Source organism: Nelumbo lutea, chromosome 4 (assembly GCF_056320005.1).
Source record: "Nelumbo lutea isolate HS-2025 chromosome 4, American lotus-T2T, whole genome shotgun sequence".
Lineage (NCBI taxonomy): Eukaryota > Viridiplantae > Streptophyta > Magnoliopsida > Proteales > Nelumbonaceae > Nelumbo > Nelumbo lutea.
The window spans coordinates 48,849,066-48,866,274 of NC_142687.1; the positions used below are offsets into that span (position 1 = coordinate 48,849,066).

Genomic DNA, 17,209 nt, shown 5'->3' on the forward strand with positions numbered 1-17,209 from the left:
TCCACACAAATTGGGAATGTGTGACATTTACTCTCAACTTGAGGGTAGTGTTGAAGATTAATCAGTTTTATGTGGTTTTTTTGAGTAGATGTTTTATGTAAGTTGTTAGATAGGAGGTGGAGACCATAGTAGTTATGTGAGTGAAAATTTTATTATGTTTTCGAGTCTTATATATGTTATTTTCATATTATGCTACCCTATAAGGGTACAGTTGTCTTTGTACTGCTTTATCATTTTTAGCATAAATAATAAGTGAAGGGGGTGGCTAGATTATTGCTCTCTTTTCTTTTCAAAGATCTCTTTTCTTCTCCTTCTCTCTGCTTTCTCTCTTCAAAAAGCCCTTTTCTGTTCATATTTTTTTTATTTTAGCAGATTTCTACTAAACTAATGTCTGGACATCAAAGATGACCCATGTGTCAATGTAGGTTTGGTCCCCTATTGTTTAGAATCATGTGGGGTCCACATTGATTTTTTGTATAGGTGAATGTGTGAGTGGCGCCCATAGGTGATATAACCGCATATGTCAATGTATAGATGGGGACTACATTAATATCTTGTATAGGGAAAAATATGTGGGTGGACCCAAAAGTACAATTTACATGTTTGAATGTTACTAGGTCCCCACACATGACATTTCACATGCATGTATAAGGACGACCCACAAGTACTCTTACCAAACATTCAGTTTTTCTAGCTTTTGAGAAGATTTTTGAAAAAAAAAAAATAGCAACCAATTGGTATTCGGTCTTTGAAAATCAAAAGTTTATCAGTCTTTTGAGGTCTTGAACTTTTGAAAGATCTTTCTGAAAAGACTTGCCAAATGCCTTCAAATTATAGTGAATCAAATTAGAAGATATGTTTAGAAAAGAGACACATAACTTCCTAGCTAAGAATTTAATGGGCCCAATGTCGAAGCAGGTACTTTGTTTTAAGTAACTTCAATGGAGATTATGGTGGCTAATGTAACTTTAGATCATGGAGCAATGTTAAGCTGTCAACCAGTAAAGTAAGATATGGCTAATGTTTTTGTAAGCAGTTGCTTGTTGATTTTGTGAAACATGGGGCCATTGGAGCCAATGCCAATGATTCTTAATTAAATATTAATGGGTGTATCAATGATGTTTTTCTTGGGTAAGAGTCATCTTAAAGATACAATATGGTATCATATGAACTTGCTGTGGTGAAGATGGATATTTCAATGTGTTCTTCAATTTGATTGAGAAAATGGATGTTGATCTCTGCTGGATGTTTTCAGGAAGCTCTAGAGCTCATTTAATAGATGAAGAGTGGATGCAATATGCCAACATAATTCCTTGTTATTTTCAGTCTCCTGAGAGTTCGACACTTGACATCCTGACTTCCAAGTCCTTGTACATTTGAGACTTTGGTAAGTCTTCTCACTCCAGCTTGAAAGGTCTTATTCTTTTATTTCTATGCATCTCTCTCCATAGGACAACCAGGGACTCCTCAACAGGAGACAGTTCGGAGCTACATTCAAGGGGGTCACATGTTATTCTTAAACTGTTTTTTTTTTTGTGGATTTTGGTTGCGACATTTTATTAGCTATATAAACCATGTAGCTGATAGCTTCAAATAAATGAAAAGAAATTCAACTTCAACTGCTTGCTTCTCTATTAGTTGCAACTTCTGTTCTACATTTTTTTTTAAATATTTTAGTCTGGTTAACTATTTCTGAATTTTAATTCAAGCTTTCAACTAGCAAAATAGTAGATATTGGAACCACTTTTTTCTAGGAATTTAATGAATAAAGTACAAAGAAAAGAATGATAATCTATTGTTACAGTATATGCTCAACAGTATGACAGTTCAATTTACCAGTAATCTCTACATGAGCATAGACCACCTTCAAAATGGTGAAAGCGGTATGCATCTCGTACCACAACAGCCCGATTACAAACTTTTGAGACAAACTTCATCCAATTATGACAATCATTACAAACACGGAGGTTCTTAATTACACGTATAGGTATAACAGGGGACAAACTAATGAGCCCAAAAGTGACAGCAAGCTTTTCACTATGAACATATGCCGTTGAATCCTTGTCCTCTAGCTCAATATCGTGTAAAAGGCTATAGCGATCTTGCACATAGCCAATTTCAGCTACCCATTTGTTTAAATCCTCCAAATACTCATAGATCTTATATGCTAGTGGGTGCAAGCGATCACCAACAAAAAATGCATGAATTGAGTTGTTGGCTTCAATCCAACTACGACCAGGTTCCTTCTTTACCCCTCTTTCATTCATCATTTGCCTCATCCGATCTCGGCAATCCCACTTCCTAGCCACTGCATATATGTTTGACAGGAGGACATAAGTTGCTGAGTCATCTGGTTCCAATTCTAGAAGTTGTTGTGCTGCAAGCTCCCCAATTTTAATATTCTTATGCACCATGCAGGCACTAAGAAGTGTCCTCCAAACCATTGCATCTGGGACAATTGGCATCTCCTCTATGAATTCTCTTGCACGGTCCAACAAACCAGCACGTCCAAGAATATCTACAATACAGGCATAGTGTTCTGCTCTTGGAATTATATCATGCTCTGTGGTCATGGAGTTGAAGTAGCTGAGCCCCTTGCTTACCAAACCCACATGACTACAAGCTGATAGGACACCCACAAATGTAATGTAATTAGGTACCAAACCTTGCTGCTTCATCTCCTCAAAGAGATTCAATGCTTCAATACCACATCCATGTTGAGAATATCCTGTGATCATGGCATTCCATGAAATCTCGTTTCTGTCAGGCATCTCACGGAACTTCTTCCAAGCATCATAAATGTTTCCACATTTGGCATATAATGTGATTAAAACATTACCAGACTCAGTATCTGAATCATATCCAGTTTTTATAATCTGTGCATGAATCTGCTTTCCTTGCTTGAGATCAACTATGTTTGCACAAGCACTAACTACAGAACCAAACGTGAATAAATTTGCTCCTACACCTACTCGATTCATCTGAAAAAACACCTGCAAAGATTCCTCAGAGTGCCCACTTTGTGCAAATCCTGATATCAACCCGTTCCATGAAATCTGGTCTTTTACATCAATCATGTCAAACACAGAATATGCATCTTGTATTCTACCACATCTAGCATAAAGATTAATAAGTGAGTTACCAATTGAAAGATCCATTGAATAACCAGAAATGCATGATTGAGCATGAATTTGCTGCCCTAGATTTAGTGCTTGAACTCCAGCACATGCACTGAGAGCACTGGATAATCCTATGTTGTCAGATCGAATCCCTCGAATTTGCATCTCTTCAAAAAGTGTAAGTGCCTCAATACACAAATCATTTTGTGCATAGCCAGCAATCATGGCCGTCCATGAGACCACATCCTCTTCTGTGAGATTTTCAAGAATTTGTCGAGCTAACTCTAGAACTCCGTTTTTGGCATACATATCTATAAGAACACTACAAACGTATGCATTAAGCTCAAAGCCAGTCTTTATGATTAGGGTATGAATCTGCATTCCAAGACCGATAGCTCCCAAGGAAGTACAAGTTCTCAGTATACTCGGGTATGTATACTCATTAGGCCTGATTCCTCTAATTTGCATTTGGGAGAATATGTCTAAGGACTCTCTTAGATTTCCCAACTGCCCATAAGCTACAAGCATCACATTCCATAGAACCACATTTTCTCTCTTTGTTGCAAGGAAGAATTCATGGGCAGTTTCTATGTCAAAGCATTTAACATAGAAGTCAAGCAAAGAACCCTCAATCCTAATATCAGTAGAAACTCCAAACTTTATTGCATAGGAGTGGAGTTGTTTCCCTTTGTGGAGAGCCCCAACAGAAGAGCAAGCACTCAATAAGCTTGCAATGGTAACAATGTCTAGTTTAAATTCAGCAACCTGCATGTTCTCAAATAGTTGAATAGCTCTATCACTGTTTCCACACTTAACAAACCCTGAGATAACTGAGTTATAAGTGACTTTATCTCTACAGTCCATTTCATTAAAAAGCCTTTCAGTAGACACCAAGTCTCCATGGTAAATATAAAGAGTGAGAAGTGCATTGCAAACACAAATTTCAGAAGAAAATCCCCTCTTCAAGACTTCAGCATGCAGCTGCTCTCCCTGCTCAAAGGCCTCTACTTTGGTGCAGGCACTTAGGACACTTGAGAACACATATGGGGTTAGAGTGATTCCTGACTGTTGCATTTGGTTAAAGAGAAGAAGTGCTTCTTCTTCATGGCAATTTTGAGAGAAACCAGAAATCATGGCCACCCAAGATTTGCTATCCCGCGAACATAATTCTTCAAAAATCAAACAAGCTGAATCTATGTACCCATTCTTTGAATACAAGTTGATCAAGGGATTACAAACAACTTGATCAGTAGCAAAACCATAACGAATAATCATTGCATGAATCTGTTCAACATAATGGAAACCAACATTGCCACCAAAACATGCCTCAAGAACACTGCTAAAAGTAAAATGGTCAGGCTTCACATTCTTTGCTATCATTTGTGAAAACAAACCGAAGACATGACTATATGATTTCTTTGTAACGAGGCCAGACATTATAGTATTCCAAGAAGATAAACTTTGTTGAGACAGATTATCAAACATGCCATTGGCATCATCTAAGTGGCCACAACCTGAGTAAATGCTAATAAGCTGGCTGCACAAAACAGGATCGCAATCAAAACCCAATTTCAAAATCTTCCCATGGAGACATTGAGCATTGATCAACGACCCAGAACGCAAACATCCCTCCAAAAGCCAATGGTAGGTGTTGAAATCTGCATGAATACTAGATTCTCCACTTAAATGAAGAAAGTCTAAATTCTCTTTCTTGCTTAGCGTTTCCAATACATTTCCCCCCAATTCCTCATCGGAAGATTCATGAAAGGCACCACAAAGCACACTATTACCAAAAGCAGACGAATTCAATCTACAACCAAAAGCTACAAATAACTGCACTTTGCACAGGCGAACAAAGAAGAAAAAGCGAGAAAAATTACTAACTAAAACATAGAGTCTAAACCAAAACTAAAATGGAAAATTAAGAGATCGACAGTACCTTCCGAAGCTTCTGGAATGATCCTATTGTGGTTCCAACCGAAAATTTTCTCGGGAAGAGACAAACCATTGAGTTTGAGAAGGACCCAATAGAGAGAATGCAAGCGGGAGCCATGAGCTCATAAATGGGTTGCATTAATAGCAGCCACAAAAGGAAAGAGATGACATCTATTGTGTTCTTTCATGGCGGATTTACGTTGCGCCAACAAGCTAGAAAGTTTACATCCTCACAGAACAAAGTTTTGAAGCAAAAGTTGAAGAGCTAAATTGTTGGAACAATGACCGCTAAGCAGCATTAGTTCACTCAGTGCTCCCATCAAAACTGTCTTTCTGGCGGTGATAGTCATACGTCCCGTAAACCTTCACCTCCCCTAAAGCACAACATGAAAGCAGAAAAGAAATCAACTATGATATGAGCGCGCCATTTGGATAAGCAAGCATTGAAAGAGAACAAACTATAGCCAGATTTCCTACCGAATCAGGTCTGATAAGCCAGAGCTAGTGAAACGTCTTCGAGGGTTCCATTTACGTTGCTAATTCTTACCTGCAACGTAAATTATAGAGTAAAGTAGTTAAAGTAAATTCAAAAGAACTGGAAAAAGAGCGGAATCCCTGATTTGTGTTATGGGGTGGAGACTGGAGAGAGAGAGAGAGAGAGAGAGGAGGAGGAGGAACTAAGGAAGGATATCAAAATTGGTTCTCGGTGAGGAAGAGAGAGAGTATCGCGGTGGAGACTGGAAATCCCTATTTGTGTAAGGGTCCGTTTGGTTCTCGGAATCAGAATGATCTATTCCCTTCATTGGTTTAAACGGAAATCAAAATTGAATCAGAATTAGCTGGAATCGATTCTTATTCAGAGGAGAGGGAAAAGAAATGGGATTCCGGTTCTACTAAACCAAACAGTTGGAATTCAAATGGACATTCTAGACTTCTATTCTTTAAAACCAAATTTTAACTTTACAAATTAATGAATGAGAACGAGTACAGAGAAGAAGCTAACATTTTCCATCGGTTGATAGTGATCGATATCCCCGGATATGGGGTTACAACAGTCGATCAAAGATTGGTTTCACATGTGAGTTTCACCAAGGATGGCTTGCCTCTCTCATCTCGATCATCTCGGTCGGGATCCTCGATTTTCATTTTCTATCTGGTTGATGTTAGGCTTCAAAGTCGGGTTGGATTGGATTGAAGTTCGAGTTAGAGTTAGGACTAAAAAGTATGAAAGTGTTTTAACTTTGGATTGGGTTAGGGTTTGATCCCTTAATCAATCCAAATCTAACTTAACTTCATGGATAATTATTGTATAAACATGTATTTAAGCAAGTATTTATTTATATATGCATTATTGCATATATATATATAACTATGCATGATACAAGGCAATTATGTATGTATGGGTATCTATTTGTCTATTCTATTTATATGTAACTAGTAAATATAAACATCACTATTAGAAAATCACTTATAAAGGCAAGAAAAATGCTTTTAAAAAGAATATGTGGCACTCAGGTGATTGCCTTTAAATGTTATAAAGGCATATTTGATAAATGCCTCCAAAAATAAGACATTGAGGCATAATCATGTTTAAAGCCTCTAAATCATTATTGCTAAAAGCATTTTATAGAGGCATATATTAATGCCACCAAATGTATATTTTTTGTGGCATTTTAATTAAATTTGAGACAAATTTAGTTGCCTCTATAAGTAATTTTAAGAATCCTATTTATGCTTTATAATAGCACTTGTAATTGCCACTAAAAGTATTGGTTGCTCTTATTTAGAGGCACTTGTGACAACCTCTAAAAATCATTTATGTGTGTTTTAAAAAATTATTTTATCATATATAAAACTTTTATAAACCTATATAAGAATATTTAATTTACTATTTAAAATAATTCGTTGATATATCTATTAAAAGATCAATATTGATTGTTTCTGAATATTGTTTCATATTAATTTATACAAATTCGAAGAAAAAGAACAATTCATCTAAAAAAACACATAAAATAGAAAATACAAAAAGAATTTCACTTCCTACTCTAAGAAAAGAAAAAAAAGTAGTTTATCTCAACACCATCTGCATTCTTTTTCTTCAACAAAAGAAAATTAGTCAAATTAGCAAATATAATTTTTAAAACACAAAAGATATTTAACCATCTAAAAATAGCCTTGAGAGAGTAGTCTCTTCCTAGTCCTGCATCAAAACGCTACTTCATTTTGTGGCCTAAATATATATATATATATATATATATATATATATATATATATATATATATATTTGACTTGACTAAACCCCGCACGCTTCCATTTTTCAACTGGCTGCTTTGCTAGTTGTAGCGCGCTAGCGCGCGAAGACTCTATCATGATCTTATGAATCTAAAGATCTCCAAATTGAAGAACGAGCTCTTCTCTAAATGGCCCTCTCTCTAAAGGGGCTTACTCACTGAACTCGCTAGGGGATGGGATTTATTCACTTGCATTCTTGCTAGCACTACAAAAAGCTCCGGTCTTAACACCCCTACTACTGCTGTGCAGCCTTTCCTCGGGTTCGTAGAGTCGGGTTTCTCGTTTACCCACAACGGAGGAGCTGCCCCCACTAGGCAAGCGACCATGGGTCATAATATATATATATATATATATGGAGGGTTAAAGATCTTTTTGTTTTTGTTGAAATATAAGCAGAATATTTCATATTAGAAATTATTTTCCTTCTTTGCATTAAAATAAATGCCTTGTTATTGAATGCAACCTAAATGTGCCCAAAAATTCTATGGTTGTTTATATTTTTCCTATTTTAAGAATTCTCTTATTTGTTAATGCATCCTATAAAATTCAAATATTCTTTGTTGATTCATATTACAAATTTGTTAATTGATTATGTCTTCACTCTTCATTCAAGTGAAACTACAAAATACAAAATTGGTTAATTCATACTAATCAATCATTATCAAACTAGACATCCTAACTCAACCAAATTCTTGGGAAGAAAAGGTTAAGTACTTACTTAGTTGTATCTTCCTCCCTCATCTTCCCCCTATAATAAATTAAATTGTTTCAGAATTTTAGTGGTAATTGTGGCATCTTGAGAAATTGAATCTTTATTCTAAATATAGACTTTAAGTGGTAACAGTTGTAAGTAAAACTAGTATGTTTTACCTAACCCAATGCAATTTCAACCCTCATTACATGTTAACCCCCTAAAACATTTGCTACCTGTTCAATCCCTACTTGGCCAAGGTATTGTCCAAGTTGTTAGCTGGTCTATAAATCCACTTGAAGCTAGTCACCACCTCTCCCATTAGTTTTTCAACTTACCTCTCCCATTAAGTTCTTTATTTTTACCAAAGGTTCACAATTTCAAGACCAATGGAAATTATTTTAGCCTATTTTTATTAATGATGCATAATATCAAAGTAGTTTTTGATTTATCTTACTAACAATCTAATATCATGTTATTTTTCAAGTACTTTTGTGATATATAACATCTAGATCCATAAAGTTAAGATTTGAGAATATTTGATCTGAACCTGATCAAGAAATTCCCTATGTATATAAATTGACAAGTTATGGTGCAATTTAATAGCTTAACAGAATTTATTTTCCTTTTAAACTTAGAAACTTTAAAAAACATGTGCATTTGTTATTAGAAGTACATTTGGTTTTTACATGTATGAATTTGAGCCAAAACCTCCAACACATGAAATCTACAAAAGTCACATTAAATAAAAAATATATCAATATATGCCACAGACCCAATAAAACGAAAAATAGAAAAAAAAAAGTAAAATACTTGGTTTTTAAGAAAAATTACTATTTCAAGAACTCAGGACATAGAATACAAGGTTAGCATAGAAAAAGAAAAACTAAAAGGAACAAAGAATTAAAACACATGGGGTACAAGAACCTATACAACTCATTTGGAGATTACTATTAATAGAAGAAATTTGTTCCTAATACCAGAGAGTACATATCTCTGGTATAATTTCAAAAAACCTACTAGACTTAAGTCATTCGTCTAGTTAAATATTGGAAAAGTTTAATGCTTTACATTGTCAAGATGGTGGTTTATACTGCCTAAAAAAATGTATGATTACAATATGGGGCATATAGCCTTTTTATCTAATCAATAAGGACTTCAATAGAACACTATCATAATTAAAGGACAAAAATATAGTTAAGTTGTTATTGAAACAATCATGTTCACACAAAGTACAAATAAAGCCTTCTTGTCTGCATAAGTACCAAGACTAGATATAAAAGGTTTAGTCCTTAAAAGAAGACAATATTGTTAGAATATGGATTTCCTAGCTTACAAACTCAATCTCCACAAAACCTTCCCTTCACCCATATATCATTAACAAGAAAAAACAAAAAGAAAAGAAACTCTAAAGCATGTAGGTGAAGCTAATGTGACATAAAGTCAAGCATAAATGGTGGATAAAAAGTACTTCTAAATAATCTATCTATCTATCTATCTATCAATCTATATATATATATATATATATAGCCTTTAACTATTGATTGGATATAAAAAAAAATACAAGATTAAGAGTGAACGAAGACCTCTTGGACATAGAAAGGATATAAGAAGAAAGTTCATATGCCACAACAATCACTCCATTCAATGCATCCTTCAATGAATGGACGGTTTGAACGGTTCGATTGCCCGAGTTAGCGGTTTGTTGACCAAATCGACGATTTTTTGCTAAAAGATGGTTATGGGGTAAAACAGAACCGGTTAGGTGACCAATTCCCAGTTTTTCCAATCTAACCGTTCGGTCCAGTCTGGTTTTGAAAACAATGGGTTAGAATGTATTATTTTTCAGTATCAAATATATTTGGCATATATATATATATATATAGCCACATAATTTAGTTATTAGTGGTTATAAATTGATTGTAAAATATTATAAAATAATAAATGTATTTAAAAACAATAAAGTAATAAATATTTTAATAAAAAGATAAAAAATTAATAAATACTAAAATATTAACTAAAATGATTAGAAATTCGTGTAATGCATGGAAATTAAAAATTAAGAAATGTTTATTATTTATTAATTACTATTAATAGAAGATTAATAATTAAGAAATTATTAAAATAAATAATTATGATTAAAAGTAAGTAATTAATAATTATTAATTATTAATGAATAATAATAACAATTAATGATGAAATTATTAATAATTTCATAATTACATGAATTTGGCTTGTAGCTACAGTCGTTTTGTCCGTGGCTAAAGACATTGTTTTGGTATTGTATCGTTTTTTGAATGCCCACGGTATTTTTGGTCTCTTTCCCTCCTGCCCCCAAAACCACTCTCTACACTTTCTCTTCTCTACTTTCTTCAATCTTCGTTTTTAGACTCACAAAACCCTCCTTTTTCAATCGAGTTGTCTTGCTATACTCACAAAATCCTCATTCTTTTCACTCAAGCTGTGTCTTTGCCAACAAATCATCAATTGGTTCGGGTGTTGCTGTTGGAGCAATCCATCAATTGTTTCATGTAAGAATTTTTTTTGATTCTATAACTCTTTATCTCCCTCTCTCCCACTCTTTATCTCTCTCGTACTCACAAAACCCTCATTCATTTGTGTTTCTCTAGACGCAAGAGCTAGCTCGGGTGCCAAAGGTGTGCAACTTCGTTGGATCAGGTTTGTTTTAATTGCCCTATCTCTCATCAATTTCATTGTTCGTAAGTTTCCAATTGTTTTTGGGAATTAAGGGATAATTCTTTTGAAAAGATTAAAATTATAAACTATTACAGAGAAAGAAAATTATGCGTTGTTGTTCCCTGCAACAACTTTACAACAGAAGGATTCACCCTAGAGAGAGAGAGAGGGAAAAATTACTCAATGAGTACATTGAATAATTACTCAATAATATTTTTGACTGTTATCTTAGAAGTTTGCATCTTACCTGTTTTTTCATTTTTTTAGATTTCCTTCCATCGTGAAAACAATACTAATTGTTTTGTCTTTTCAATATGTTCATAGCTTGTCATTCACTGTAAAAGCATTGAAGTTATTACTTGTTGTTTGTTGGATTTTCTGTTTTGCACTAGTAAGGTCTAATTTATTTTTCTTCCAAACTTGAAGATATTAATTTGCAGCCTTTCTTATTCAGGTCAGTGACAGGCTTGAGATATGATTGACCGTAACCCATCCCCCCCAAGAAATTGGAGAAATAAAGTGAAATACTGGGTTGACTTTCAACTAGGACATCCTCTAGGTTGGACCTGTAGCATTGAGAACAGCCTATAACATATGGGCAGAGAAAACACTATTTGATGTTGTTTCTGCACAATTTTGTACTTTTGTCTGATGCGGAGAATCTTTATTGTTGTAGAATATTCCCTCTCACCTTTAATTAGTGTTATCATTACCAAGAAATCATTCCAATATTTATTTTGTGTATGTGACAACAACCTAATGAAGTTGTACAACATACAATATGCAAAAACAATTCATATTTGCTTATGCATTAGATGTGGTGGCATCAACTTCATGATTGGAAATCTTACTTTTAGGATGTCAAAGCTTTGTGGGAAAAAAGAGAGGGTTAGGGGAAGTAACTAAGAAAGGTAATATAAGGGACAATGAGATCAGTTGGAATGAGATCTTAAGCTAGAGTGTAAGAGGTTTAGGTAGATCTAGGAAGAGGGCTACTATAAAAGAAATTTTGAGGAAGGAGAGGTTGAATATTGTCATACAAGAATCCAAGCTGGCTGAATTTGATAGAAGGTGGGCCAAAAGCTTATAGAAGAGTAAGGAATTCAGTTAGTAACCTCCCCTTCTTGGAATTCAGTTACACTATGGGATAGTGAATATTTGATTAGAGTTTAAGAACTTGTGGGTACATTCCTGGTTTTTGTTAAATTTTGACGAGTTGCCGACGGTGTTGAATGGGTGTTGGCAAATGTGTATGTGCCTAATGGTTATAGAGAAAGAGATGAACTATGTGAAGAATTGGAGGATATCAGGGGATTATGGGAAGGGCCTTGGTGTCTGGGTGGTAACTTAAATGTTATAAGATTTTTGGAAGAGACCAATAGCTCGAGACAGAGAATAATATAAACATGAAGAAATTTAATCAATTCATTGATAGTTTTGAGCTCAAGGAGTTGCAGTTGACCTATAATATGTTCACTTAGTCTAATTTACAAACCAACCCAATTCCACCCAAGGTTCAAGCTTCGTGTTGGGAAGTTTTCCTTGGAAAGGAGAATACCTATGACATGCTTCAAAAGAGGGGGCCAAACAATTGCCTCTCTCCTTATGTGTATGTTCTTTGCTTGGCAAATGGTGAGTCCCTACCTCATTTATTGCTTTATTGTCTTGTTGTGCTCTTTGTCTGGATTCTTTTTGCTCTCTCTTTGGTTGTAGGTGGGCTACTCCTTAGGATGTAGTGAGTCTCTTCAATTCAAATTTCCTAAGGCGGCCAATGAAAAGAGGAAGGGTTGTGTAGAAAGCAGTTAGGGTAGCGGTGGTGTGGACTGTTTAGGAGGAAAGATATGCAATGATCTTTAATGAAAAGCATTGGTCAAAGGAAGAAATTGTGGATTCTATAAAGATGAAGGTTGCAAGTTGGCTAGCAACACTAGAGCTTTTCGAAGGCTTCTCAATGATAGACATAACAAGATCATGGAATGAAGTAGCACACTCTACTTTAGGGAAAGATAAAAAAAGTGATGGATTGGGAGCCTCTAGATGGCAATAAAGTCAAGCCGAACTATGACGGGAGCTCTTTCGGAAATCCGAGACTGGCAGGCCTAGGGGGTGTATTTAGAGATTCTTCACGAAAAGTATTCGCAATGTACTCAAGTTCTCTAGGGGTAGTAGACCTAGTTGAGATTGAGCTGCTAGCGCTATTACAAGGTCTAAAACTCGCTAAGCAAGCAAACTTTCAAAAGTTGGAAGTCGAAGGGAATTCAGAATTGGTTATCTCTTGGACTACTACAAGGCTTAATGGTCCCCCGGATGTATAGACACATATTGAGAGAGAGAGAAAGTCTGGCAAGGGAACTCAATGCTTCATCCACTTGGATTAGAAGGACTGCAAATGGAATGGCTGATTCATTAGCTAAATAGGGGGTCCATAGGCAGCAACAGTTTTGGACACAACTGTAATTTTTTTGGCTTTGTTGACATGTTGGCTGTATTGTAATTCAACACTTGTTTCTCGTTGCTTAATAAAATTAATTCTTCTTTGCTGATCAACAAAAAAAATTTTACAAACCAACCCAATTTGCTACAAATTTGATAGATTTTTATTCATAGTTGATTGGGAGGAACATTGGGGTGACCTAGCTTCTAGGGCCCTTCCTAGGGTAACCTCACTTAGGTTTGAGAATATGTGGTTAAGTTCCAATGGTTTTGTGGAGAAAGTTAAGGATTGATGGGAAATGAGTATTTTGGGGGCTAATGGGGAAGGTATGAAATTTCACTGGAAATTGAAGGATTTAAAAGCCAAAATTAAAGAATGGAATATTAATTAGTTTGGAAGGTTGGAAGAGAAAGCAAGAGTTAATCAGTAGGGTTGAGGATCTTGATTCAAGAGAAAGTTCGGGTGCCTTTGAGGAGAGGGATAAAGAAGAAGATTCGAATTTAAGGAACCAAATGGAAGATAAGTTGTTGAAAGAAAAGATAAGTTGGAGACAAAAATCAAGAAACAATTGGCTTAAGGAGGGGTATAAAAACACTAAATTCTTTAACGTGTTGGAAAAAGAAAGGAGGAAAAAGAATTCTCTAAATTGGTGGTGGGTGGAATCTCTTGGACCCATCAGGAGGAGATTGCCCAAGCTTTTGTGAATCACTTTGAATCAATTTATAGGAGACCTTTGGAAGAAAGAGTATGATTTGAAGGTTTGGAATAGTTCAAGCTATCTGAAGCTTCTAAGATTTGGTTGTGTTGAGCAAGAACTAGAGAAGAGAGGAGAGGAGAGGTGAATAGAGAGGGAGAGAAGAGAGGAGACTCGAGTGGACTGAGAGCCCTCCTTAACTCAGTGGGCGGGAGTTAGTATTATTATTTATACTGGCCCAGTCGTACAACATAAAGACGAGAGAAAATTACAATAATACCCTTGCGATACTAAACCTGAGAACATAAACAACTGTTAACACTCCCCCTCAAGTTAGAGCATAGATATCAATCATGCCCAACTTGTCACACAGATCATGATGTTTGGAATGGTTTAGACCCTTTGTAAAGATGTCTGCAACTGTTAACACTCCCCCTCAATGTATTTTGTTCTATCATGTAGCACCGGATTGGCAGCAATGTTTATAACTGCTTTGTTATCACATAATAGAGACATAGGTTTGTCCATTAAGAAGCCAAACTCACTCAACGAATTCTTTATGCACAAGCCTTCAGCTACTCCATGGGCCATAGCATGATATTCAACTTCAGCACTGGATCTAACCACCACATTTTTCTTTTTACTCCTCCATGTAACAAGGTTCCCTCCTATAAATGTGCAGTAGCCATTGGTAGACTTTCTGTCACTTTGGGATCCAACCCAATCTGCATCTTTATAAAGCTCAACTTTTAAATATCTATGCTTTTGAAATAACAAACCAGCACCCGGATAATTCTTTAGATATCGGAGGATTCTCTCTACTGTTTCAAGATGAGCGGACTTAGGAGCATGCATGAACTGACTGAGGATACCAACAGCATATGCAATGTCTAGGCGAGTCATAGAAAGGTATAACAACCTCCCTACAAGCCTTTGAAACTGTTTCACATCCTTGAGAGGTTCACCTTGACTGTCACCTTGACTGGCTTCACCCCCATCTTCCCTGTGTCTTGAAGTAAATCTATGACATATTTCCTTTGAGAGATGAAGATACCCTTCTTTGATCAGGTAACTTCAATTCCAATGAAGTATCTGGTAAATCCTAGATCCTTCACTTCAAATTAAGTGGCAAGAAAGAACTTCAACGTCTGAATTTCATCATCCAGTCACCAGTAACAATTATGTCATCTACATATACCATTAGGGCAGCAATTTTACCTTCTTCTCTTTTCACAAATAGTGTGTGATCTGATTGACATTTCTTGTATCCTTTTTGCTGAACTACCACATGGAATTTGCTGAACCAAGCTCTTGGTGATTGTTTTAGCTCGTATAAAGACTTCTTCAACTTGCACACTTTCTGTTCATTGCCTTGAGCTAGAAACCCAGGGGGTTGAATCATGTAAACTTCCTCTTCAAGGTCACCATTAAGGAAAGCATTCTTGATGTCAAGCTGATGTAAATCCCAGTCCAAATTAGCAGCAAGGGAGAAAAGGACTCTAATGGAGTTCATCTTGGCAACATGAGCAAAAGTTTCAGCATAATCAACTCCATACACTTGAATAAACCCCTTTGCCACTAAGCGAGCTTTGTACCTCTCCACTGTTTCATCAGTCCTATGTTTGACAGTGAACACTCATTTACATCCAACTGGAACTTTTCCCTTAGGAAGATCAACGAGATCCCATGTGCTATTCTTATGAAGGGTATTAATTTATTCTTTCATGGCATTTGTCCATTCAGGAACTGAAAGAGCTTATGCCACATTCTTAGGGATATGAACATTGTCAATTGAAGTAAGGAAAGCACGAAATGAGGAAAGCGCCACAATTTATCCTTATCTTCTATTTTTTTCTAGAGATCTCATTTCCTAGAAGAAGATCCCACACTAGTGGAAACACCCCCTTTTCCTACCAACACAACTGCATCCCCACTAGGATTGTTCATCAAATTTCTTCTGCTCTCTTCAGATTGTACAAGGGCATAGACTTCTTGAACTGATGGGAGATCCTTAGAGCTGAGAATCTGAACTCTGATAGATTCATACATAGGATTCAAACCATGTAAGAAGGCAAACACCCTTTGTTGGGAGACAAGCTGCTTGTACATTTTTGCATCCTCATCACACTTCCAATCCACACTCTGGTAATGGTCCAACTCTTTCCAGACAGAGGTGAAGTCAGAGTAATATGCAAATAAAGACCTATCCCCCTGTTTACAAGTAGATGATGCTGCCTATAGTTGATAAATTTTGGCATAGTGTCGCAATTCTGAATAAGTAGATTTTGCTTGTTCCTAGATCTCATTTGTAGTTTCATCCCACATGAAGTTTTTTCTTATTTGTGGTTGCATGGAGATCAAGAGCCACGACATAACCATACTGTTCTCCTAAGCTCAACTATCATATTCAACATTCCCAGAGGGTGGTTCTTTGATTCTTCAATTTATATAGCCTATTTTCCCCCTTGCAGTGATGTATAATTTGATCCCTCTTGACCACTCTAGGTAATTTAAACCATTAAGAGGGACAACAGCCATAGGAAAGGATAGGTCACCCCCACCCATTCCATTCAGCATTGAGGAAACTCCGGATGTGGCTGAATATTCACTGCTCATGATATCGAGATTTAAAAAAAAAAAGAGGAACCAAAAATGAATATTATCATACAAGGCTATTGCTGAAAACATGTCTTTCTAACCTACGGTTTCACTGGGAGTAAAGGCTGAACCCTGTTGATGCAACACTGGAACAGGTCTGTACGACCTACAATCCTTCTAGGAAACTAAAAAAACTGCAGTTGCAGTACATTACCAGGTCAAATGACCTACAAATGAACCGAAGTCATATGACCTCCCAACAAAATGAAAAAAAATGGAGTTCACCACACAATCGGTAGGCCTGATAGCTAAACAGTCACTGAGATTAACAGGGTAGCCAAACAATCAATCAATAAGATCAATACAACATCAGCTTCAGGGCATCAACAGTCCATCATAGGTTTAAAGGAATAAAAAAACTCAGTTGTATATAGCTGGGACAAAGCTTAGAGTTGAGTTGAACTAAGCATATCATGATATATATATTTGAGTAATTGATCGGTCTAAAGAAGCTTCACATCATGACTCTTCTTTCCTAAGGTATGGTTGCAATACTTGTTGAATTTACTTGTTCCTTGTTCAGTCAAAAGATGAGTCAAATTTCATTGAACCCATAAGTAAATTGCTTTAGGTTCTCCAAATTTACTCTTCTAAAAGCTTGGAAGAAGGGCCTATTTGGGAGGGATCTAAAGATTCAGCTAAGTGCCCTTTTGGAAGGGCTGAGCTGAACACTCAGCTAAGCTAGTTCA

The 17,209-nt window shown here is 36.0% G+C and overlaps 1 protein-coding gene across 2 annotated transcripts; it reads right to left on the reverse strand.

The window, feature by feature from the left end:
- Window positions 1-1,717: 1,717 nt before the first annotated feature.
- LOC148855654 (Pentatricopeptide repeat (PPR) superfamily protein) lies at window positions 1,718-6,322 on the reverse strand. 2 transcript variants are annotated; one of them, XM_088982033.1, is made up of 4 exons: window positions 6,058-6,322; window positions 5,532-5,601; window positions 5,059-5,428; window positions 1,718-4,952 (listed from the first exon to the last, which is right to left on the reverse strand). In XM_088982033.1, the coding sequence occupies exons 3-4, from the start codon at window positions 5,191-5,193 to the stop codon at window positions 1,833-1,835; spliced, it is 3,255 nt and encodes a 1,084-aa protein (XP_088838159.1). In that variant the 5' UTR covers window positions 5,194-5,428; window positions 5,532-5,601; window positions 6,058-6,322; the 3' UTR covers window positions 1,718-1,832. The 2 variants fall into 2 exon arrangements, with proteins under 2 accessions (XP_088838159.1, XP_088838160.1); XM_088982034.1 differs by lacking the exon at window positions 6,058-6,322 and having other exon boundaries at window positions 5,532-5,990.
- Between the last annotated feature and the right edge of the window lie 10,887 nt (window positions 6,323-17,209).

Excerpts from the sequence above, each read along its gene's own strand:
- LOC148855654 (XM_088982033.1), bottom strand. The coding sequence starts at position 5,193 with ATGCAACCCATTTATGAGCTCATGGCTCCCGCTTGCATTCTCTCTATT. Across the intron at positions 4,953-5,058 it reads CATTCCAGAAGCTTCGGAAG|TTATTTGTAGCTTTTGGTTG; the intron begins GTACTGTCGATC and ends TGCAAAGTGCAG.